The 26,182-nt window shown below is 41.5% G+C and overlaps 1 protein-coding gene across 6 annotated transcripts; it reads left to right on the forward strand.

Moving 5' to 3' along the window:
• Positions 1–1,995: 1,995 nt before the first annotated feature.
• Positions 1,996–20,357, forward strand: LOC120798029 (bile salt export pump-like). Of its 6 annotated transcripts, none has more exons than XM_040141938.1 (29): positions 1,996–2,141; positions 2,351–2,439; positions 2,590–2,608; positions 3,768–3,797; positions 3,888–3,939; positions 4,040–4,326; positions 4,475–4,562; positions 5,722–5,855; positions 5,947–6,118; positions 6,225–6,349; positions 6,438–6,612; positions 7,076–7,189; positions 7,303–7,413; positions 7,540–7,665; positions 8,123–8,326; positions 8,461–8,631; positions 9,823–10,024; positions 10,185–10,254; positions 10,811–10,931; positions 11,147–11,314; positions 11,477–11,581; positions 11,906–12,067; positions 12,332–12,535; positions 13,359–13,600; positions 14,284–14,440; positions 14,927–15,124; positions 16,303–16,509; positions 18,081–18,227; positions 18,702–20,357. In XM_040141938.1, the coding sequence occupies exons 2-29, from the start codon at positions 2,361–2,363 to the stop codon at positions 18,900–18,902; spliced, it is 4,071 nt and encodes a 1,356-aa protein (XP_039997872.1). In that variant the 5' UTR covers positions 1,996–2,141; positions 2,351–2,360; the 3' UTR covers positions 18,903–20,357. The 6 variants fall into 6 exon arrangements, 5 of the variants coding, with proteins under 5 accessions (XP_039997872.1, XP_039997874.1, XP_039997876.1 ...); XM_040141940.1 differs by having other exon boundaries at positions 1,996–2,137; XM_040141942.1 differs by having other exon boundaries at positions 18,405–18,808.
• Positions 20,358–26,182: the final 5,825 nt, after the last annotated feature.

Here is a 26,182-nt window from a genome sequence, read left to right on the forward strand (position 1 = left end):
GAAAGAGAAAAGTAATAGCAAAATATAACTTCTATTTTGACTATTTTGATTTAAATATATTATTCGGTATAAGACTCATGTAGCAACTCCAGGTTTTTGTGTCGCTGACTTTTTATTTATATCCAGTGTACAGTTTTGAAAGAATTATTGTATCAGTGTTTTAATGAAAGTATGTGAATCTGTTTTTTTTACCTTGGAGTATGACTCAAGATTTGATTACTTAAATTCCTAAAGCTTATATAGATTTACTTTGTATTGACAACTGGTGGCCAAGTTTCCTATTAAATAATGATCATAAAATATGACCTTGATACTTGCTAGAAAAATCAAAAATATTAAATATTTTTCTTACATTTTTTTCATTATGAAGCAGAAGTTTCTTAATCTTAGGAAGTTTGGCTTTGCAGTTTTATTATGCAGTGAAAATACTATATAGATGTAAAATGGCTGGGCTGCCCTATTTCACCCAAAGATTTTCTGCTTGCCCAATGTTATGTGAATGTATATTAAATCAAGTGACCTGTAAAGCACCTCCATTGCTGGATACAGTCGTCACTGGTCAACTTGCAGATGTCCCAACCTTGATTTGTCCTCGATAAGGACAGCTCTCAGTAAGTGTGGGCGATGCCCCAAAATTTCGCTTCAATCCGCTACCAAGTAATACAAGGGCCAGGATCTCTGATATCAGCACTGATAGATACCTTTTATTGTTGCATGATGGCTGGCATGTATGGCTAATCATATAAGGGAGAGAAGTATGTCAGGATTTATGAGGTGAAGGCATTATTAAGAGGCTACTTCAGAATATGCTATAATTATCAGAAATTTATTTTATCGAATGCGAGGCATTTCTTTTTACTATTCTCTGTTAATTACATAAACCCACGCGTGTTAAAACGCAAGACAGTTTTGATGGTAAATGAGACATATTCATCTTGTGAATTCTCTACTTAAACATTCTAAACTAAAGAGGTGATCCCTGCGTGCATGCACACGACAGCAACAGAGATGGAAATATTTCAGCACTAAGAGGAGTGTCCATATGCTCAGGATGTGATCTGACATGCGGTGGGTCTATTTTTTGGTGTTGATCCAAGTGACACCCGTATCAATACTCAAAGCAAGACCATGTATCGGTACTGTTGATTCTTTGGAGATCGATCCACCCACCCGTAACTCTCAGATTCCACTATAGCCATTAAAGTTTGTTGAAGAAATTTTCACTAAAGCTTCTGGTCTTCACTTAAATCCCATGAGTCCATGCATTAATAAGAACCTTATTAAATCTGTATAAAATGCTTTGCCATAGGCTTAAAGACCTGAGCCATTTCCACAGTCCAATAAGTCCTTCAACCAACCTCTGCTAAGCTAGTGTAATAACCCTGTCTACAGTTTTAGAGGAACTGTAGTATTAGTATTTACACAAAGTAAACAAACAGTTGGACCAGTTTTTACTGATTACACATGGTTTTCTTTTTTTGCAGAAACACATTAGCATATATACACACACACATATGATTCATAAGCTAAAGAATTTCACATCTAAAGAATGTATAGATATTGAATCCTTTCTTTGTCAAGAGGATTACACGACGTTCATTTAAGGCACAACGTCTTCAAAGAACTTCAAGCGAGTCCAGTTGCCTTCCCATAGCGCTTCCAGAATACCATGACCCGGATGGCTGAGAATCTTCACAGGCAGGTGTTCATTTAAAGCCAGCACCTCTGTAAAGCCATCATTCACATTCAGCTCGTAATGATGAAGACACAGTGCAGGGACCCCGCAGGTAAACTGTTTGCTCCGGCGAGGTCACTGGCCCGTTCAGCAGCACAAACCGACAGGACACTTACCCTCAAACAAAACACTCTGACCCCGAGTTCCAACCGAGCCCAATTCTGTTTAACAAGAGCACGTGAACCCCTGCCAATGTACACAGCGTTGTCCCATCCACAAGTGACGAGCTGCCACAACTACAGCTAACTTGGGGGACGTAACAACTGCATGTCAGGATACTGGACTTGAGTGTAGGAGTGCTGCTGGTACTGCTGGTTTAATCGGACTTGACTCCTTTTGGTAGAACCCATGATCGCTTTCAGCCAAGGATAAGGAGCGTAGTTTTCTCTCAAAAGGAATTGTGTAGGTAAGTTTGTATTAATGTCTCATGATGTAAATGTCATCAAATCAGCAAGTTTTTTTCTTTTTTTCTTTTTTATTGTATCTCACAGGAGGATGAATGCTGAAAAAAAATAAATGTACTCTCAAGTGGGATTTAAATTTTGACATGACTGTCATACGCGAATTATTCTGCTTTTGGACGTCTGAAATGCGCTCTCTCTTCGCTTCTCCTAGATGAGTCAACATGCCGACCGGATCAGTGAAATTGCAAAGCATTAAAAAACTGGGACATGAAAATTACAGCTACGAGGTTTCAGATGACGGTAATGCACAATTACATTTCATTTTCTGGACCGAGAAAAATTCTCCAATTATGATAAAATAATACAAAAATGCTGTATTTCACTTTGTTCAGATGGAATGTCTTGGATGTACAGATGTTAATTAATGCCTCTTTAATTCCTGTGTTGCAGAACCAGCTGGCTCCTATATGTAAGTACAGCATTTTGTATATCAATACTAATGTCATTTTTAGTGATCATCTTGGAGATTGTTTTAAGATCTATAAATAATGAGTTTTATGAGTAACACTGATTGTGTTTGTAGAAAAAGACTGTTTTTACTCAGAAAATGAGTCGAGTGGAGGGGATTTTAATATCTGTGCATGTTTCGGTTCAGCCACTAGTTAGAATAATGAAAACAGCTGGATAATGAGAGATGGGTTACTTAGGAAGGCATTAGCTACAATAAGTGACAGTTAGCCCCTTCGCAAGGAATCTGAGCTATTAGAGAGAGAAATCTTTCATCTCTGTGGCAGACAATGATCATGTGTGCTTGTGTGTACGTAGGTGTGAACGCTATGTAGGCAGGTCTATTTACATGCTTTTGTGTGCTTTTGTTTATAGTGTCTCAGGTGAGACCAAAGAGAAATATCCAGTTGTGTTCTGTTTTGAAGGAGCACTGCTATAATCAGAGAATGGGTAACACTTTATAATAACCGTACAGATCACATGCTTAAGAGTTAATGCAATTTGTTAATTATGGAGGGCCTTGGGGCTAAATACACTCCAGCTTAAGAAAAACACACAGACAAATCCAAAGCCAATGAAAAACAAAAAAACAAAGAAACATATTCACCAATTTGAGAACAAGTCAGCATTATGAAAAAAAATGCTAAAAAAAACTCAATACGCATCCAAATACAGAAATGCTGCAAGGTGCACAGAACATTTGGGTCTGTTTTCAGTTTTTGCAGCAAGTTTCCGGATTTGTGTTTTCTCACTTTGCAGCATTTCGTTTTTCTACATTCAAAGAAATGTACTCTTCATATTTGCGTGTATTTTTATGTTGTAGTGCGTTGAGCCCTCAGGGCCCCTGCACCTAATGGTACTAAATTAAAAGTTGATGTATGAAGAAACTGAATCTACAGTTGCTAATTGACGATCCATTAAGCATCAAATAATTATATAACGTTGTAGTGAATTAATCATTTATTACACATGAGCAACAAGAATTCATAATACATCCTGCTTTAAATCATGCATGAAATCATTGTGCATTTCTTAAGCATGTCTTTTGTACCCTTATTATAAAGTGTTACCCAGAGGATGTGTGTAGAAGCTAACTGTGTGTTCCGGTTTCTTCCATGTAGGACCATGACAACTTCCAAGGAGGATGGGAAGTGAGTAAAGTATAACAATAGAGTCTCTGGATACTTAATTACATTCACCCAATACAGTATGTAAACTGATTGGCCTTCTGTTTTAAACAGAGCTCAGGGAAAAGCAGATCAACCAGCAATAAGGGTTGGCTTCTTCCAGCTGGTAAAAAAAAAACCTCTGTCCACACTTCAGAATGTAACACTGGCACCTTCCGAGAGATTTTTCCACCCAATGCAAGTGTGTGTGCTATATGCCTCTCCAGTTCCGCTTTGCCACGGGCAGCGAGGTGCTGATGATGGTGGCCGGTAGCCTGTGCGCGGTGCTCCACGGCTCAGCCCAGCCCCTCATGCTGCTGGTGTTTGGTCTGCTCACCGACACCTTCATCGAGTACGACATCGAGCTTAACGAGCTGAGCGACGACAGGAAGGAGTGTGTGAACAACACTATCCAGTGGAGGAAGAACTACACGGCCACACTCCAGCCAGACTGGAGCCTCATGAACAATTCAACATGGGAGATGCTCACACCGCTGCAGGGAAGGCAGTGTGGGTAAGTGGGTTGTGAGAAATGCATGAGGGGGGCTTTCTTCAACATCTAATATAGTGTAAGATCTAATATTAAAAGTTTTAGATATATGTTAAAATGTGTGTGTGGTTTTGTAGTATGATTTATTTATTGTGTGCGTGCTGACTTTCAGGATCCTTGACGTCGAATATGAAATGACCAAATTTGCCTTCTATTATGTTGGAATTGGAGCAGCTGTGTTCTTGTTAGGATACTTTCAGGTTAGTCTTTCATCCAAATAGACTGATCTATCATGAATCCTCTTTGCATCCACTTAAAACCAATTCAATCAGCACAACATCAATTTCATTTGATACTACGAGACCATTAAGGAAATTGTGCCACATCTGAAATCCTCCTCCTGCTGCCTTGAAATTTTGCCCACAAGCTTTGTTAAAAATGCTGTTTATTTCATGGCATGGGATCCCCTGCAAATAATCAACACTTCTCTTCTCAAGCTGTTTCCCACAGGACATAAAAACTGCAGTTATTATGCCTTACAATCTTGACACCTCACTTAATGAACAGTTACAGGCCCATAGGAAACCTTCCGTTTATATCTTAAGTAAAGCAGCTGAACACAGTTGTGGCTTTAAACAACTGTTTTGCTGTTTTCCCGTCAAGATTTTGACCACACAAAACGGCACTGGCACTGCTCTTGTTTAGGTCCTAAATGACAGCCTTAGTATATTGGATCTTAGTGCTGCAATCAGCATGGTCAACCACAGCATATTACACTACAGATTGGAAAACCTGGTGGGACTTTCTGGCTCGAACCCCTTCTTGGAGGACAGGGTCTACTTAGTGCCGATTGGTAATCATGCATCTGAGCAAAGGAAATCACGTGGAATTCCCCAAGGCTCGACAACCCACAGATTTACATAACAATATCACCCGTTAATTCGGTTACTCATTCATTGAATGGTCCCACACGATGAATGAGTAACTGCAACTGAAATCAAGATTGACACTGGCTTCATGCCTCCAAAGAATTGATTTTAAAACAGGACTAATGGCTTATAAAGCACTAAATAGGTTTGAGATTTAGTATTGCAGTTCCTGGGATGGCCTACAAGAGATAGATTAGACCCCGATGACATCACTGCGACATCATCGGGGTTTTTTTCTAAGTCTCGACGAAGCTGCTCCAGAGCCACAGAAGGCGATGTCCTACTGTTTTCACAGGCTCTGGCGCACACCTCACCCGAACAAGCTGAACTTTATCGTGTAAAACTGGTGTAGTGCCCCTTTACATTTTTTCACATGTGAAATGTATCTTTTCAACCTTCAAACGGAGGTCAGAGGTCAGGGTCCTGATACCACCCTTTTATTTCTAACAGTGAACGAATCTGAGCGTAACCTCCCTTTTACAACTGACAGATCTCCCTGTGGGTGACGGCCGCTGCCAGGCAAATCCAGCTCATAAGGAAAAAGTACTTCAGCAAAGTGATGCGGATGGAGATCGGCTGGTTCGACTGCACCTCCGTAGGGGAACTCAACACTCGCATGTCAGAGTGAGTGGGAAAATTACAAAAAACGTCTGTCTCCTGGGGTCTTGTGGACGGATGTTGTGTCTGTCTTACAGTGGTCATATCTGTATTACAGTGATATCAACAAGATCAACGATGCTATCGCGGATCAAGTCGCCATTTTTCTGCAGCGCTTCACCACCTTTGTGTGTGGCTTCTGCATTGGCTTTGTGAAAGGATGGAAGTTAACACTTGTCATCGTTGCAGCAAGTCCACTCATCGGTATTGGCGCTGGTCTTATGGCTCTGGTGAGACTTGATTCGATTTCCTTGATTGACTTTTCTTGACTTGACTCTCACTTGGTTTTTTTTTCTCCATTAACTTTGCGTCACCTGGTTTTTCCCCTGAGTCTAGTTCGTGGCTAAGCTAACAGGGATGGAGCTGCAGGCCTACGCAAAAGCTGGAGCCGTAGCTGACGAGGTCCTCTCCTCCATCAGGACTGTGTCTGCCTTTGGTGGAGAGAGAAAAGAGGTGCAAAGGTAAAGTACGCAAAATGACAGTTCCGACACAATTTTCACTTTTTCCTCATGTTAGCATAGCTGAGTTGAGCTCCTCTCATCCTTATAGGTATGACAGGAACTTGATCTCAGCGCAGCGTTGGGGCATCAAGAAGGGTCTGATTATGGGCTTTTTTACCGGATATATGTGGCTGATCATCTTCCTGTGCTATGGTCTGGCCTTCTGGTATGGCTCTAGTCTGGTGGTGGACACTGAGGAGTACACACCAGGAACGCTACTGCAGGTATCACAGTTACCATAATGAGAAATTTTGCTATAACGTCCTATAACGTCTCCACTGACTGATGAGCATTGGTGCAAAAGGGAGAATTACACTTTTCCTGCCCATCAAACGCACCATTATCTTGTTGGATTCTTCTGTCTTCTGTCATTTTGTGATGGGAAGTTTTTTCTGGTGTTTCTGTTTCCTCACTCCCTTTGAATTCCCCCGGTCCTTTTTTCTGTCTTTATCACTTACATGGGCAAAACAGTGCGAGACAAAACAAAAGAGTGCTGCTTTGATCAAAGAGAAAAATGGTCACTTACTTTTGGAGGTTCCTAACAACCCCAAACAAAAGAGAAAAATGGTTCACTGGGGAGAATTTCCCCATTCTCAGTTTGCTACACTGAAAAATAATTAATCATTCGTGTCTTCTGCCAGTCAAGAAAGTTCTTGCTGCTATAACATATTGACCTCTTCATTCCAGGTGTTCTTTGGTGTTTTGATCGCCGCTATGAATTTGGGGCAGGCCTCCCCATGTCTGGAGGCGTTTGCTGCAGGCCGCGGCGCCGCCACCATCATCTTTGAGACAATTGAAAGAGTGAGAAAGCTCGATGTTTACAAGATTTTGCACCTGTAAAAGGTACTGTATTTTCACAGGAAAACACTGACTCTTATAGACAAGTCTTGTTTTTTGAAATGTGCCACTGCCAGGAGCCGGAGATTGACTGTTTATCCGAGGCTGGATATAAGCTTGACAGGGTCAAAGGAGATATTGAGTTTCACAATGTGACTTTCTACTACCCATCCAGACCTGAAGTCAAGGTACTCTTGAGTGCTGCTGCTTTTGTTATCATATATAACTGAGGGTATAGTTTGATTCCTGAAAAACAGTTTTCCAGAAAATTTTCTGTGTCACTTTTGCCACGGTGTCATGTCACCTCTACTCAGATCCTGGACCAGCTCAGTGTCGCAGTGAAGTCAGGGGAGACCACAGCCTTTGTTGGTCCGAGCGGAGCCGGGAAGAGTTCTGTTGTTCAGCTCATCCAGCGCTTCTACGACCCTAAAGAGGGCATGGTAAGTTTGAGACATGTTCTAAAGTTCTAAAAAGAACATGTGGCGCCCATATAATATACTGTGATTCAGGTCCCTTTTGTCGGCTCATGAGATTGAAGAATCCCTCGACACACAGTAGCTGCCAGCTCCTTCCTTTTAAGCTTTATTCCAGTAGTTTCAAAAATAACCATCCCCGGAGGGTTATAGAAGTACATGATAATCTCTTTCATTATTCAGCCAATGGGCCCTAACAGCCTCATTTTTCACTTTTACTGGAATTAGAAGTCTTTACACACCTTACTCTTTTATTCCTTTTAGCTTCTCAAGAAGGAAATAGGCTATTGTAGCACAAGACTAACAACCTTATCATTTGAAGCATTGTTGCAAAAAAGAAAGAAAAAAAAAACACATTATAGCAGCAAAGTACTTTAATGGCATCATCTATCAAACCAGCTGTTCTGTGTGCCCTCCATCTCAGGTGACCCTGGACGGCCATGACATCAGGGGGCTCAACATCCAGTGGCTGCGCTCACTGATTGGCATTGTGGAGCAGGAGCCTGTGCTGTTTGCCACCACCATCGCTGAGAACATACGCTACGGTCGACCCGGCGTCTCCATGGAAGACATCATCACCGCTGCAAAGGAGGCCAACGCCTACAGCTTCATCATGGACCTGCCGCAGGTGGAGTGGTCGCTGAGGATCTAGCAGATAGAGTTTCGGTTTCAGGAAGCGTAGAAAAGGTATAAGCACCGATTCGGTGCAGTGTTGAGAACCAGTAAGACTGATAAGTTTCCCTGTCATTTTAAATTTGGCAGAAATTCGACACCTTGGTGGGGGAGGGTGGAGGTCAGCTGAGCGGAGGTCAGAAGCAGCGTATTGCCATTGCTCGAGCGCTGGTCAGGAACCCTCGTATCCTGCTGCTGGACATGGCGACCTCTGCCCTTGACAACGAAAGTGAGGCTGTCGTTCAAGTGGCCCTGGATAAAGTAAGTCTGAACGGCCTGTGTGGAGCATTAACTCCGTTCGTTTCAGCCCTTGTTCGTTTGAGGTCATCACAAATAATTACTCAGCATTGGGAAAAAAGTCGAATACATAAACATGAGCATCCATGTACAGTGCGGCACCAAGTGACATACTGTAACATGAGAACTATACAGAGTATATTTCAAATATGCCCCCGTAACCCAACTTCAAGAAAAAAAAAAAAAGTAAAGGCTATAAGGAAATAATAAAATGGGCCAGTATTTATTTAGCCATCACATCAACAAACGTATAGTTGCAGGAACTGGTTGAAAAACTACAGAAAAAATTATACAGTCAAAAAAACATGAAGTAAAACACATTATAAAGATAATTTCATTATAAACCTATCCATTTACATCATATTTACAAACAATGGCATGCTGTCAGGAAACGAAATCCTGGGAAAACCTAAATGGAAATTCTGAAAATGTGGAATGAAGTCTGAGGACGCTGAAAGAAACTTGAGAATACTGAACGAATGTCTTCAAATATTATCAAACTGCTTTGTCTAATACGTTTTTGGAGGAACTGTAATTCCTGCAGTTTGCAGACATGGCCAGGGTGAACATTTGTAGAAATTTCAGAAACTCATCAGGTTTTTCTTATCATGATTAAAAAAAAAGAAAGAAATTCTGGTGGCATTACCTTTCTTTAAAGTATTTGCCCCTGCAAATTGTATGCACACTCATTGGCTTGCTTATTCAAGCACACTGTTACCTATGAGCTGTTTGCGAGGCAAACATTACACATCTGAAAGAAAGATGGTGCCTCTGAGGCACATATATTTCATTCAGGAATGATTTAATACAGAAATGGGCAATTCAGGACACTGGTTTACAGTCACCTTATCTTTTTATTTTGATAGTTTAACATTTTAATGTCAAACTTTTGCCACATAAAAAACAGTAAGACTTTAGATAATGGAAAATACATGAACACAAAAAGGGAGGAAAAAATCCATTTCATAACCAACAAAGAGTGAAAAATATTGATTGGTTTTGTTGTAGGTCGTAAGGCAGAGATGGTTTTAGAAATTTGAGGATGTGAGGTCTGAATCCTTTTTTATTCATTAATCAAACAAAACCCATGAGACTGGTTTTTCTTAGTCCCTAGCAGAAATAAAACACTGGTACAAATCTGTTTTTTCGTCGTAGGTACGCATGGGTCGCACCACCATCTCCATTGCTCACCGGCTGTCCACCATAAAGAATGCCGACGTGATCGTCGGCTTTGAGCACGGCCGGGCTGTGGAGAGGGGCAAACACAATGACCTGCTGGAGAGGAAGGGAGTCTACTTCACCCTCGTGACCCTCCAGAGTCAAGGAGACAAGGCTCTGAACGAGAAGGCTCGGCAAAGTAGGTCCAGCTCCGGGGGATGCTGTCTTCCTGATCTCACGTAGTTTTTCATTCCACTGAATTTTTGCTCCGATTTAAAATTCCAGAAAGATATTTAATCATATAGGGAAAGGATCTACTGACTGTGATCATCAGCCTTTGTTGGATCTCTTGCGTTTAGTGGCTGACAAGGAGGAAGAGCAGGAGAGGCTGAGTCTATCTAGAGCAGGCAGCTACCGTGCCAGTTTGAGGTATTACACACACACACACACACACACACACACACACACACACACACACACACACACACACACACACACACACACACACACACACACACACACACACACACAGTCACTGTGCCAGTCACCTCCTGCCCTTCAGTACTCGCACATTTGCTTACTTGTGTATAATACCCTTTTATGGGCTCCTGACTAAGCATCTAAATTGGATTATTACAGTAGTCATTTTGTGGCTGAAATTGACTTTGCATCATGCCAGAAACCGGTGCCTTAATTGACCTAATCAGCCACCTACACTTACTTCGACACTTGGAGCATTTAGCTCGCGCTATCATCCAGAGCCACTTACACACGCTGCAACAGCAGAGGCTTCAAGCTCCTCTATCAGCACCTCAAGAAGCACCCAGTGACAAGTGCACAAAGAACAACACCAGCAGCATCAACAACACACAAGCTGCAATCTATTCCTCTGTCCTCCAAATATTCATGTACACAGTGTGCAAGAAATGATAGATAGAAATACATCAGTTCAGAAACCACTTCTGTAAATTCTTTGTTTTTTCAGAGCCTCGATCCGCCAGCGGTCCCGATCCCAGCTGTCCAACCTGATCCCAGAGTCTTCAGTGCCCATTGCTGGAGAGCTCGGCCCCAGAGCCTATGCCGATTCTCAGGCAGACAAATCCAAGGTGTGCGTGCGTGCGCAAATTTTATGTGTGGGTGTTTGAAGCAGGTCAACAATAAGTTGCATATTGTTGGAGTGAAAACCACTCGTTGGAAGTTTTCCCTGGCAGCATATTTGTTTTTTTTCCCCTCAGTTCTCAGACAGTACACACACTTAAAAGCTTTTGCTGTTCAGTCCGGATGTGTATTTTTTTTACGTCCGTCCTTTGTGAATGCTCAGAATGCCATCCCAGAGGAGGAGGACGAACTCGTGGAGCCCGCTCCAGTTGCTAGGATCCTGAAGTACAACATACCTGAGTGGCCCTATATGCTTTTCGGATCCCTTGGAGCTGCAATAAACGGAGGAGTCAACCCCGTCTACTCTCTACTGTTCAGTCAAATCTTGGCGGTAAAGTTCACTTAGATTGTCTTAAAAATTGAGCTTATTTCAAAAGCCATAGAGCCACTGTGTATAGACACTGAAAATTCAGGTAACTATATGCATGGTGGGCCACAATAACATGTTTTTGTACGTGCGCATATGCCTGTGTGTGTGTTTGTGTGTGTATAGACGTTCTCAGTAACAGATCCTGTGGCTCAGAGGGAGGAGATTGATAGTATCTGCCTGTTCTTTGTCATGGTCGGCGTGGTCTCTTTCTTCACCCAGATGCTGCAGGTAGAGTAGTGGTCTGCTTTAGCAAGACGGATTGTTTTGGTGCTTCTCCGCTGCCCTCACCGCCTCCTTGTGTTCAAGGTTGGGGGAAAGTCATAAGCCACCACTTTTGTTTTGACAAATTAATACCTTCTTTGGATGAACAAGATTTCCCTACATCCTGGAGAGGTGCTGTTCTGTAACCAGGTTAATGACTCCCTGACCTCCTGGTGGGGAGGGGATGACATAGACAATTTTCTCAAATTACCGATACCCGACATTATGTTGAAGGTGACCGTGTTGGGGTTTTGGATTTAATAAAAATACTTTGTGCCTGTGTGTCTCCAGGGTTATGCTTTCTCCAAGGCTGGAGAGCTGCTGACACGCAGGTTGCGGCGGCTCGGTTTTCACGCCATGCTGGGCCAGGAGATCGGCTGGTTTGACGATCACAGGAACAGCCCTGGAGCTCTGACCACACGTCTGGCGACTGATGCTTCACAAGTTCAAGGGGTACGTTACAGCCTCAGTATGAAGATTAAATTCAGTGAAAAAACTATGGTTTTATTTTCTGGCCTTAACTGTATTTTGCTATGTATTGAGATAAATCCCACCTACTGTATCTGGAGAATAACACTTGGTGTCCTGTTTTTCTAGAATCTAACTTGTTTAATTCTGCTCGGATGACTTAGTTCAATATATAAGAACAATCAGCACATTGCACAACATTTTGAGTCAAGCAGCACCATCCCCCTCTTCCCTTCGTCTCGCTCTAAGGCCACGGGCTCGCAGATCGGCATGATCGTCAACTCTCTGACCAACATCGGCGTGGCCGTCATCATGTCCTTCTACTTCAGCTGGAAGCTCACGCTGCTCATCCTGTGCTTCCTGCCTTTCATCGCCCTGTCAGGTGGCTTCCAGGCGAAGATGCTCACGGGCTTCGCCAAGCAGGACAAAGAGGCCATGGAAGCTGCCGGACGGGTCAGATATCATTGTTTATACTGTACAACTTCAACAGAAATCTTTTTTCTCCTGTCTTGGGTGACTGTTTATTAGCCTCTACTTTGAAAACACCACAACTGCAATGTTCATAAACTGAGTGGCAGGTGAAAAGCATCATCACAATAATCCTGGTAAACTTTCAGCTGGAAGGCGACATCAGCTGACTTATCTACAGACAGCAGAAAAGAGAAAGCTTAACAACAGGGTCTACTTCAGGCCCCAGGTTTCATCTTTTTTTTTTTTTTTTTCCACACCACTGAGGAAAAAACTCTACAGCCCTACAGCTGAACTCAGATCCAAAAGCATTTTATTAGGTGCTCCTGTAATTTGGTGATTTAGGCACGGAGCTAACACTGTCAGGCTCGATACCTGCTGGGGCCACCCATGCTTAAAATGCAGCGACGGTACTGAAAGGCACAACTGATAAAAAAAAATAAAAAAAACCCCCAGGACAATACAGTGAGAGCCAGCAAGTTCAAATCAAAGGAAAAGTATTCAAAAGTCAATTTACTGTGAACTTGCGTTACGCTATCTTAATTATCCTGATGCAGTAAACCCCACCAATTCAAATAAAGTGGATTAGATGAAAGTTTAATGATCCCTATGGGGGAAGTTGGCTTACTGCAGCAGCATAAAATAGGATATAGATAAGAACAGAGCAAATGCTTTATCTATAAGCCCATCCTTCTTCACACAGGAAAAGCCCATAAGAATCAGGGGCATCTCCAGCCATCTGGCTTTTTGGCCTGTTTTTTCCGTTCAATCTGATATCAGAATTCTAACCCAAGTCCTTCATTGATAGATTTCTGGTGAGGCCCTAAACAACATCCGCACCATCGCCGGTCTGGGGAAGGAGCGGAGTTTTGTGGACCTGTATGAGGCCCAACTTGACGCCCCGTACCAAGCGGCCCTAAAGAAAGCAAACGTGTATGGAGCCTGCTACGGTTTCGCCCAGTGCGTCATCTTCTTGACCAACTCCGCCTCCTACAGGTTTGGAGGTTACTTGGTGCGACGAGAGGGGCTTCATTTCAGTCTGGTGTTCAGGTGAGAGGGGAAGAGGGAGGCTGTGAACTGCAGTGTCATTCTGTGTGCCTCCCGGTCGTTGCTACTGCTTATGTCACTGGTTCCCGATGTAGGGGCTGCATCAAGATTTATTTAATGCTAATTTGTATCACTCCTAACACTTAAAAACAAGGTGCCATTTACATTAACTACCTTTGTTGCCGGTCCTTTCCCATTTTTCTCTTTCCCCATTTCCTGTCATCTTTCTCCTGTCCTTCTGATAAAATGCCTAAAATGTGGGTAAGAACTAAAGAAATAGGCAAAAAACTATATGGTAGAAATCATTGTATGCAATCACTGTATATGCCATTATATCACAGACTAAGACTAGGCGAAGTGAGCTCATGCTACACCGTGCAGCTGCATGACAACAGTAGTTAAAATACACCAGTAAGCAGGTAAGAATGGTGCCATTTCTGGCTGAAAAGGGTGCATGTGTATGTGCAGGTCATGTGGCCATGCAAAATAAAAATCACAGTGAAAGCGTTTGGTAAACCATCAGTTTTCTTTCTTCTTTTATACCTGATTTGTTTTCGTTTTGTCCTCATGGCTACAATCGCCTTTACATTTATTGTAATTGTAGATTCGGACAAAACAAAGAAATGCACAATAATGTCGCCTGTCGTGGTGGAAGAGAAGTCACAGTATATTGGTCCCTTTGGCAGGGTCATCTCAGCCATCGTCACCAGTGGCACAGCCCTCGGCAGAGCCTCCTCCTACACCCCGGACTACGCCAAGGCCAAGATTTCAGCTGCACGTTTCTTCCAGCTGCTGGACCGCGTGCCTCAGATCAGCGTCTACAGCGATAAGGGAGATAAATGGGTATGAGGGCATATGTTATGCTGTATGTTATGTGCTCGGCTGTCACATTGCTGTCTGAGTGCTGCCTGTTCCTTCCACATTAGATTAAGAAGGGTCTGATTTCTTATTGCTTTGCCTGGTAATTTTACATCAGTCATGAAAGAGAGATTTGCAGATGGAAGGAGATGAAAGGAAGGATTGTTAGTCCTTCTATCATTTATTGTACATCCAAACAAAAAAAAAAAGGAAATAAATTTCCTGAAAATACCAGTACACAGAACGCTTTTGAGGAGCATGATAATAATAATAATAATAAAAAAAAAACAGCATCAGACAATTTCTAGCATAAAAAGGAAACAGAACTCTTCACTGCCAGTGTAATTGGAGTCTAATCCTGCCTTTTATGGACAGAAGGTGGCACCCTAACACTCAAAGAAACCTACTGTAACCTTTGTGCTCATTTTGCCCCCACCCCACCCCACTTCCTTCCTTCCACCTTGTTTCCAGGATAACTTCCAAGGGAACATTGAGTTCATTGACTGCAAGTTCACCTACCCCACCAGGCCCGACATCCAGGTCCTGAATGGGCTGAATGTGATGGTGAAGCCCGGCCAGACGCTGGCCTTTGTGGGCAGCAGCGGCTGTGGGAAGAGCACCAGCGTGCAGCTGCTGGAGAGGTTTTATGATCCTGACCACGGCAGAGTGGTGAGGAGGACATACTTCAAAATGCTGCATATGTACACCAAGCGTTGAATATAAATTATGAATGGTTTCATACTGTAAATGGTACAATTTTGAGGTTTTGAGTATTTCCATTTTATGCAACTTCAGTATTTCTTCTTTACAGACATTTATTTGACAGCTGTACTTTGATTTTACGTGCAAAACACATAATTAACTGAGTGAAAAGCTCCAAAAACCCAATGTCCACTACTTGTTGGTTGAACATTTAGCAGCTAAGAGCCCGTTATTTCCCTCAGGAGTTGATGGAGACCAAAACAGAGCTAAAAGGAGAGCCACGACTGGACTTCAATTTGCCAAATGGACATAAACACATGTTGCTACATATCTGCTGCATCTGTTAATAGGCAACTGTTTGTTGGCACATTTACAATATCCACTTAAAAAAGGTCATAGAATGCCGGTATTGTGTTCATAGCTTATTTCCTCTGCCCCAAAGTGGATGCAAAAACAAAAAAAATCAATTTTGTCACAGGTATTTGAGCACTTTTCCAAGACTACACTGTTACACATATAGTACATATAGGTTATGGAAATATGGCCCTGCAAAGGAAGAATCAAATGAATTCTTTGCATATTTAAACAAGGAAATGTGCAATTGAGAGTTTTGCCTTTAAGCCAACATTATATTGTCACAGCAGATGCTGACCTTCTTTTTAAAATGTCAGATGTCTCATTTGAAATGAATGTCATTTCTGCTTTCAACTTATGCTCGTAGGCCGTTCAGTTATACTTTGGGTGTTACTGTATAAAGTGAAATCTGTAATTTGTCAAAGTCAAAAAATGATTACTGGACATGCAGGTACCTGGTGAATGAAGTATATTTGACTCTCATATCACTTCAAAGCATTTATCAGTCAGACATTTATGCTGACTTTGGACTGTATTTTAAAAGGGGTAATTCTTCCTACAAAGGAAGTTTGCCTTTGTGCCAGAAAGGGATAACTGCCAAGATCCAAATGGCCTTAATTGAGTTGGAATTGTTTTGGAAAGGCATAGTCCTGAATCTCTGAGATTTAAAAAAGGACAGTATCACCTCCGCATAGTTTGGAGAGAAATTACAGTGGAGATGGCCGTATGATAGCTCATTAAGTGGATTGCATTTCCAGTCTACTAATGGTAAAATCAATTGCTTCCTGCAGCTGATTGATGGCCGTGACTCAACTTGTGTCAACGTCCCCTTCCTGCGCTCCAAGATTGGCATCGTATCTCAGGAGCCCGTCTTGTTTGACTGCAGCATCGCAGAGAACATCAAGTACGGCGACAACTCCCGGGAGATCAGCATGAATGAGGTCATCTCCGCCGCCAAGAAATCCCAGCTTCACGACTTTGTCATGTCGCTTCCTGAGGTACTGTGGACGTTTTGTGTTTAGTGGGGTGTGGACTCAAAAGCAGAGGCAGAGCAGGTCAGGTTAAAATGAGGTGTATTTCATCCATGTTTAGAAAACAGACTGGCAACAGGTGGCTAGTTAGCAAAGGCATACCAAATTAAAACAAGGGGAGCAAGCAAACAGAGGCTGATCAGGGAAACAGCAACGGGAGAGAGGCTGGTATATATACACACTGCGGTTAATGAAGGACAGGTGTGGCTTGATGTGGGAATGAGGAGCAGGTGTGCCGGTGGGTGTAGCTCTTCAGCGTATCTCAGCTTACCGCTAGGAGTCCTCCTAAATGCCACTGAACGTTCCTAACTTATTCCTCGGTTTCCTCCTCATATCTATTCACAAAGCCGCTCAGAGCAACTTTTACTGAGGAACCGAGAGAACTCTACACTAATGAATGGCATGAAAGAGTCTACAGTGACTGGTTGATCAGGCTAAGGACCGGTCTTTTGGTTCATCAAATGTGAAATAAATTAGTTCAAAATTAGTCAGTGTTGAGTTTGATACCGGTTATGAGAGAAAAGAACAAAGGCTTTTGTCAGACCTTCATGGTCTGGATGTGAAAGTTCTGTGTAGTAATCATAAGATAGAACTTCTTGGTAGTTTATGATAATAAATGAACAAACTTACAATCCATTATTTCTTGTACTGTAATCAGATGTACATTATTTCATAAACATATCAAACCAATGAAATTATAAAGTGGAATTTGGCCTTGAAAGAGCAGACCACAGGCGAATGCAGTGGTTAGTCCGCTGTCAGCATTGCTGAAATGAAGCAGTCAGTGTAGTTCTGGCTGTCTTTCAAACTTGGCTACATTTTGTTAAAACCTGTGAAAAGTGGTGCATAAATGACTTTTCTTTTAGTGGCATTTCAATGACCATATTTTTAACAATGTAATCAGTTCTACAGGACTTCCCGTAGGCCTCACATTTCCTGGCAAGAGTTTATAAAAAGTGAAATCCTTTACACGCATTGCAGTGTTATTGCATGGTCTAATGTAGTCTAATGGGAAAGTAATTGGACTGTTGAAAAATTTTAGGTTTGGAGAGTGCAGTTGGGGCTTTGATGGGTAATTCGGCTGACTGACAGCCGAGACATTTCAAGTTCATCACTCCGCAAAAATTTTACACTGGCAAATTAATGAGTTATGCAAACCACTTTGTTAAAGTTAAAATGACTGCATTTTTACTTTTTAACTCCACTTCCATCAGCAGGATTCAGTCAGTGCCTTTTCAAAAGCTCATTATAATTGTGCTGATGCAATGAGGCTCACTACCTGCAGCAGCCGACTCACTGTCGGAAGGTCTACAGCCTGACTGATCCTGGGTTTTTGAGGCCAGTACTGATACGGACAAAATGTAAACCAAAACTATAAACATTATCCTCTGTTGATTTTTTTCTCAGGGCCTTGCATAGAAAAAGAATTGGAGAAGGATATCTCGGCTTTCCAGACAAATAACACGTTTATGTACAAATGAGGATGTGACTATTCATAATATGTTTAATATAGATCTCGTTCTTCCTCGCTGCCTTAGAAATACGACACCAATGTGGGCGCTCAGGGTTCTCAGTTGTCTCGTGGTCAGAAACAGCGCATCGCCATCGCCAGGGCGATCATACGCGACCCCAAGATCCTGCTCCTGGACGAGGCCACCTCCGCACTGGACACCGAGAGCGAGAAGGTACGCCTCAATACACTCCGAGCAGCGCCGTCATCGTTTGCTGAATCCACACACTTCATATCACGTCACAGCGCAGCTGCTTGATATTCTCCAGGCACAGGGAGCAAGGAGAGCAGACAGTTAATTATTATTATCATTAACATCATTATCATTCATCATCTCTATTATTATCACCAGCAGCTCACAGTTCATACCGAGCCTTCAGTAGAGCGTCTTCAAGATGAATACAGTCTGTGGGCCTAGGCAGTAGCTTTACCAGCTCAAATGGCTGAACCACGCTGTGGAGCAAAGAGGCCTCTGCGGCGCACTGATCCACTGGAACATTCTAATGATAGTAATCAACACGTGATTGTGAAATTGCTGTAATTATGAGGCCTGCGTGTCAGCTGTGTGGGAGTCTGTGAACATGGCTTCAGCGCGCGCGCTTGTGTGTGTGTGTGTGTGTATCTGTGTGTGTTTTTGTTTCTGTTACAGACCGTGCAAGAAGCCCTGGACAAGGCCAGAGAGGGCCGGACCTGCATTGTTATTGCCCACCGACTGTCCACCATTCAGAACTCTGACATTATCGCCGTCATGTCCAGGGGCTTTTTGATCGAGAAAGGAACGCACGACCAGCTCATGGCCCTGAAGGGAGCCTACTACAAGCTGGTTACCACGGGAGCACCAATCAGCTAACTGCTCAGGGAAACAGTATCCAATTAGCGAGGCAGCCGAGACGAATACGAGGAACGTTGTTATTGCTGTATGTCAAGAGAGGCCAGAACTGGAAGATACACCTGTTTACTCTTACAATATTTATTTTTGGGAAGGGATCCTGTTATGAAGAGAGGGAGTTTTGTGAGTCACCCACCCTAAAGTGGGGTATTTTAAGGTAATCACCCCATGTCTTTCTGTTATTTTGGCAGTTGTTTATTTTTTGGATACTGGGTCTGCCCTTGTACCCGCGCTTGCAGTTTTCAGCCCTTACGTTTGCGCGTTCATGTGCCACTTGGTAGTAGGCAAGTGTGTCCCATGTCTTGAAAATGCCAATGTGCAGTGCCCCTAAACTCACAATTGATCCACAGTTATCCTACACGGCTTCAGAGTGGTATTCGGAGTGGAGTGAACCCCACAGGTCACCAGTGCTAACTAAGTACATTCACTCAAGTGGTGTAAGTACTTTATGTCAGTGTTCTCATTTTATGTTACTTTACGTTGTATTGTAGTAGTAGAAGTAGAAGTATTGTACTTTTTACTCCACTACATTTTTCTGACAGCTATAGTTACTTTGCAGATGACAGTTTTTTTTTATTATTTGTTACACATTACTTTACACATTGACCAACTAGAACAGTAAAATGCTACTTACACATGAATGCATCTGTCATTATAATCCAGTAATATTCACCAATCTCAATGGGAGCCATTTTTATGGATGATAACTACTTTTATTTTGATATTCTGAGTACTTGTTTGTAATAACTATATACTGAACTTTGAACTTTAACTTGTAATGGAGTATTTCTACATTGTGGTTTAGCTATTTTTACTCAAGCAAAGTATCCAAGTACTTCTTTCACCGCTGCGGCCAACAATAACCAACAAACATGTACAAGCTAAGCTAAGATAAACTAGGCTAAGCTAATCACCTGTTGGCCCTAGCTAGATATTTACCATACAGTCATGAGAGTTGTATCAATCTTTCATCTAACTCTGACCAAGAAAGCATAATGTAGCTATAATGTAATTCCTTTGCTGATTGTATTCCTCCTCCCAGCTCCTAAATTTATTTCTGTTTTTCATCGTTGTTACTATAATACTGTATGTATGGTCCTACTTTTTTAAAATTCTTTTTGTGGAAATTAAATAAAACTTAACGGGCATCTGGGACCAGTTGGCAGATGCTGGAAATATGTGACACAAGGGACTAAAAGCAAAAAAGTGTGGCTATTGACAGAGAACCAATGTTTGAAATCCAAGCACTAATCCAACAAAATCTTTGTATTCCATTTTCCTTGCAATGAAGTTGTTGCTGATGAAAGACAAATGTATTTCATATAAAAAAATGTTTCCTTTTTCATTTTAAACTTTTATTAAATTTAATTATCTTGTATCTGGGTAATGAAATCACATCTTTTTAAGTATACTATAAATAAATATAAAAACCTATTATGAAAGTTAAATGTGTGTGGCAGTTTTTACTCAGTGAATCAAATATCTGATGTGCTTTAAAATTATTCTGTTTAACTTTTTGCTGTGGTTTAGGGCATTTTAAAAAAGCCCTGCACAGGGTTCTCGGTTAAGATAACTGAGCCTCTCCTCAGGCTGAAGGTGGGCGGACCCATGCTGGTAATTCGCTGAGATTACAGAACTCGATGTACTAATGAGAATGTGTAAAGTATACATGTTTAATATTTTCTGCACTAACAAGTGCAACAAAGCTGACTGGGGAGTCACAGAGATACCAGTCAAGCACTCTGTCCAAATCTGCAGTCCTGAGAGTCATCTAATCAGCCAAAATGGTGGCAATACTGCTACACGGAGGAGCTACCTTCAAATGAATAACTACTGGTATGTTCAAGTATAGTTCGACATCCTTAGTTTGGAAGCAGACTGCTGAATAACAGTATATTCATGCTGCTGGGGAAAATAAACATACAGCAAATACTGAATTTTGAATCAGCACCTCTGCTGAAGTTTTGGAGGACAGAGCACCCTTGAATGCTATGGTGCCCTGAAACTGACAAAAAGCAGTTAAAGGTTATCAAATGAATCAGAACTGCATACATCAATTGATACTAATATTTGTCAAATAATTAAAATGGAGTCTTTTAGTAGCTCATTGTATTTTTTTAACTCCCATTTTTTTTCCCATCTTAGCACAAGTTCCTATTTTCAAAATAAAGCAGTTGGGGTTTGGCTTTCCACAGAATACACCTTGAAATGAGAGAAAATGCCTCCTGCTTTCAACTGCATGATGATAAAATAACCTCTAACAGAAAAACAACGGCAAGGAAATGGTCACCGTGGTGGATTACATGTCTCAAACAACTTTCAGTCTCAGCACCCAGCAGAAATGAATACAAATCACATGCTGCCTGAAAGGTGCGCGGGAAAAACCACGGCTTTAGCCAAAATCACAGGTCTGACCATTTATCGTGAACTACGAATTGGTAGTTTCTAGCTGTCAATCAGTTGTTCAAAATGACAGGATGATACGCTTGTAATAAACACGGAGAAGTGTTGAGTGTGAGTGTTCCTCAGTTCCAGCAGAGCAAAGCACAGCCGCATTAAAAACCTGCTGCTCTGAAATGCCTGTCACGGAGACACATGTTGGGATAACACATGGCAGGGCTTTGTGCTATGTGAAGATAATGCTGGGTGGCAGTTTTTCGGGGCTTAGCCGTTCATAGCAGAGAGCTGCTGTAGGCCTCTCCCTCTACTTTTTTACTCACAGACACTAAACTAAACCACGAATAAGCAGTTTGATAACACAACACAGCTACTTAAGAACTCCATTACTGAATGAATACTCGACTCTGACAGGAATATTTAATCCGGCGTACAGGCCTGATTCTCTATTCCATGTTAACGGGTGCTGATGCCGCCGCTTGTGACAGCCCTGCTGTCAGAGTGCAGATGTCAGAGACACTCCATCAGTTAGTGGTAATATGCGATCACACCACAATGACCTCAGGGAAATTGAGTCTTTAATCATGACATCTCCAGACCCAGACTCCTGGTGAATTAGCATTCCTCAGATGCAATCTAATCTCACAGCTTCTCCTGCCAATTCATTCAGCGAGAGGACACTCTTTGACTTTGTGCCATGTAATGTCAATGCAATTTCTGATTGATGAAAACGGGCATCGAAGGCTGAGCGATGTGCCTCTGTTGGGTGAGAGAGCGATAAGTAAGGTCCTCTGTGTGTTTTGTATGATCTTAGTATATGTCCACATCACCAACCACACCACAGGGAATCATAGTGAATAGGCAATATGGCTTCTTTTCTGATCTCAAATCTCTTTAAAAACAACTAATAATCCATTAAATTCAACAAGAATATTGATTATTAGATGTCAGAGTTTACTCAGTGTGTGTGTGTGTGTGTGTGTGTGTGTGGCTTTATTTGGTGCAAGTGCATTAGGCTTTATTTGGTGCAAGTGCATTCACATGGATTATTGTGTGCACATCTCATAATTACTCTTTATCTCCCCTTAATTTCCCATAAGGATATTTTCTCTTGATGTCTTTCTCCCCTGGCTTCACCTACTGTGTTCCAGACAGCAAGGTCTCTAAAGGATTTAAAATGCTGACAGTCAAGAAGCCATTACAGCTCACTGAGTGGACGGCCGGCAAATTGGTCGGCTCGCAGGAGCAGTAAATAAGATGGAGGAGACCCTTGTTTTTCGCCTTGTCAATAGCTGGCCTTAGGGTGGTGGTGTCTTGAGTCAGAATTTAAATGGGGTAGAGAGAAGAGAAGAAATTAAAATGAGTCATGGCTCCAGGTTACAGAGAACATAAAGAAAAAGTCCTATGTTTGATCTGAGGCAGTAGCTGGAGGTTATATTGCAGCTCTGAGCTTATGATTGACTTTTAAGTTTGTGTTGCTGTTTGAGTCCTCATTCAAAAGCCCAGTCATATTAAAAGGTTTTTTTATCTGTTCAGTGGCTCAGCTGAAGTGTCCTCTTAACTCAGAATATTAATTTGATTCTGAAAAGACGGGCTAAAAATACTCGACCTTTAATAGATACAGAACAGCCAGTATAGTGGCGGCAAACACCAATAACATCTAGCATAGCTCCATAAGCAAATAGAATTTGTTTGTTCCCAGATTTTGTTTTCGGAATAATTCTATCATGGATCTGATATAAGCTCATGTTATATATGCCTGGACTTGAATTGATTCTTCTAGATTTAACACAGGAAGGCAGGGCGAATATTAAAAACTGCTGAGGTTTCGCGTTTTTTCTTCTGTCTGGCTCAAACATGGACGGGCCCATAAAACTGAAATTACAGCGGCCACTGTAAAATAAATCTACGCTTGAAGATGTATCATTAACCCGAGGGAAAGTGAAAAGTAGCTACAATATAATATGACTCTAATTTCATCATAACTGATGACAGTCATTACCATTAAAACTTTTCATTATCATAATCATTATACAGCACCAGTAACAGTAACTGTGACCACAGGGAGACCTAGGAGCTGATTTAGCTAGGATCCTGCAATAAGTTAGTTATTCATACATATGAGGATGGAACAATTTAGCATGGGAATTAAAACATATCCGGGACTGAAAATAGAATACAGTATCTGTACACAGTTTCCTATTTTAAAATTGAAGATGCCGTTCAGAAAGGGGCACAAAACACGTATTTAGAAATTTAGTATTAAGAAATGAAGCAATTCCCAATGTCAATGGAAGCCAATAAAATTACCTTTTAAAAGTGTACCTGGATGCAGCGCTTATCCTTGCATTTCTGAAACTTTTTACCCTGCATGATGATGATGATGATGATGCCAACTGAGGCCACACACGCTTAGCTCCTGCAGGTAGAGAAAAAACGAAAAAAAAAAAAAAAAAATCCATAAAAATGTACATTTAGTTATTGATTCAGCTGATTAATAATATTTTCTGCAAATTTTTATCTTGAAAAATGACGGTCTAAATGCAGTTTTAAATTCTTCATCACACTGCCATGAAGTGCCGTGAAGGCAACACTCTGGTGGCACCTGTATTCAATTCAGTTCAATTCAAATCAATTTTATTTATACAACGCCAAATCATAACAGGGCAGGTCTAGACCAGACTCTTTTTAGTTATATTTACAGAGACACAACATTCCCCCATGAGCAAGCACTTGGCGAAAAACTCCCTTTTAACAGGTAGAAACCTTGAACAGAACCAGGCTCATGGTGGGCGGCCGTCTGCCTTGAACGGCTGGGTTGAGAGAGAAAGAGAAAGAGAGAGAGAGTGAGGGAGAAGAGAGAGACGCGGGGGGCAGGACGGAGGACAGATAACAGCACAATACAGGTACCACATAAAGATGTATAATAATAATGAGACTAATAATAAAACTAGTCATTATAATAATTGTGTGAACAATAGTACAAATAAAATTAAATATAATAATAGTAATAACATAATCATAATCATAATCATAGAAGCAGTGGGTGTTGAGCAGGATCATGGGGGCAGCAGGTGGTTTTGCAGTCACAGACCCAGACTCTGCAGCACCAGGGGCAGAAATGCCTGCAGAAAGCGACAGGACGAGAGAGGAGAGAGACGAGAAAGCACAAAACAGGAGAGAGAAGAAGTAAAGTTAGTAACGTATTGAAATAAACAGATTTTGCCACAAAAAATTTTTTTTAAAAGCAATGTGTGATGGATAATGGGATTTCATTAAAGGAAAAATGTTACTGTTGTTTCAGTGACAAACAGTGTAAGGGATTACATGTAAAATTCAGTAATTACAATTACTAATCCCAGGATTTTGCGGTTTGCGAATTGGCCTGATATCAATTTTGTCTCCATGTGTTCAGTGGACGGACTGGTCCAAGACGTGTTGGCTTGGCGTGGGGGCTGGGGATGTCAGAGGCTACTAATGTATGTAATTCACATGCTAAATGTTCACAGCTGGTTTGTTAAGTCTACATTTGGTATCGCTTAAAGGGACCGTTGATAGAGCTTTGCTGGGTGACAAAAATAAAGTAGCAAGTAATGTAACTACGTACTCCACTTTTGCTCCTGACATTTTAGTAATTTTAGCAATGTAATTACTTTTTAAATTAGTAATATGTACTGAGTTGCTGATTACATTTGTCACTTGCCCAGCACTCCAGGGGAATGTCCTCTCTCCAAAATTTTCTGAGAACATCAATTCTCCGTAAATCTAGTATTTAATCCTTAATTGGAAATCACTTCAAGTAACTCTCAAGTAACAGATTCTACACAAAAATATGCAACAATCAGCCACAACATTGAAAAGAGTTACCGGTTTTAATGTTTTGGCTGAATGATGTATATGTACTGTGTATATTGATATACAGTATATATATATATATATATATATATATATATATATATATATATATATATATATATATATACACACACACACACATATATATACACTGTATACAGATATCTATAAATATCAAGCACCATTCAGCTACAACGTTAAAACTTGTGTGGCTGATTGTTGTATATTTGAGTTCTTTCTGACACTTTCTCTGGGTGACTGTCAAACAGACACACGTCTGCCAGATGGGCCACACGGGTCCATTCAGTAATATTTTTAATAGGGAGATAAGACCTTACAATCACCCCCCTCAGTCCCTCCCTCCCCCATGTGAATGATTTACATGATTTGTCTATAAAAAATAGAATTCAATTTCCTCTTTATCTTAATTTTACCTTGCTACATTCTACGTAACTGTGAATACACCAGATAAAAATCCCAAATATAAGAGCAAGACATAAATGATAAATTATGGGAGTATTGTCGAGTTCTGAGCACTGCAGCTGTTTACTACTGACGCAAATCTGGTCATTTAAAGTTCTTTAGGCAAGTTTTGGAGGCTGTGTAAGCAGCGCAGCTTGCACCCCAAATTCACCGTTTCTAAATAACAAGCACGTGTGATTCCTAAAATCAAGGTGGTTATTTTGTATAATGGGTTTCCTAATATATTTTTTTCGTTTTAGAGCAAAGGAGCAAACGTCGCTAATGTGGCACTGGCATGAATTTATGAATAGAATTTGTGTGCGCAGCCTGCCTAAATCACTCAGCTGCTTGCTTAAATCAAACTTACCGCAGCGACACGGGCTGAGGATGAAAGCCCCGCATTCTGTAAACATGCAGACCAATCTTGACGCACGTCCGATCTGATCCACATCTCAGGCGGAGCCACATCCCGGTGCACTGCGGCTCTTTGACCTTGGATGCTGCTCAGTGGAAGAGCACGTCCTTTG

The sequence above is a fragment of the Xiphias gladius genome, chromosome 13 (genome assembly GCF_016859285.1).
Source record: "Xiphias gladius isolate SHS-SW01 ecotype Sanya breed wild chromosome 13, ASM1685928v1, whole genome shotgun sequence".
In the NCBI taxonomy this organism is placed as follows: Eukaryota; Metazoa; Chordata; class Actinopteri; order Istiophoriformes; family Xiphiidae; genus Xiphias; species Xiphias gladius.

Coding starts and splice junctions, on each gene's coding strand:
- LOC120798029 (XM_040141938.1), top strand. CDS start 2,361: ATGCCGACCGGATCAGTGAAATTGCAAAGCATTAAAAAACTGGGACAT. Junction 10,025..10,184: donor GAACGAGAAGGCTCGGCAAA/GTAGGTCCAGCT, acceptor TCTTGCGTTTAG/TGGCTGACAAGGAGGAAGAG. Junction 12,536..13,358: donor CCATGGAAGCTGCCGGACGG/GTCAGATATCAT, acceptor CTTCATTGATAG/ATTTCTGGTGAGGCCCTAAA.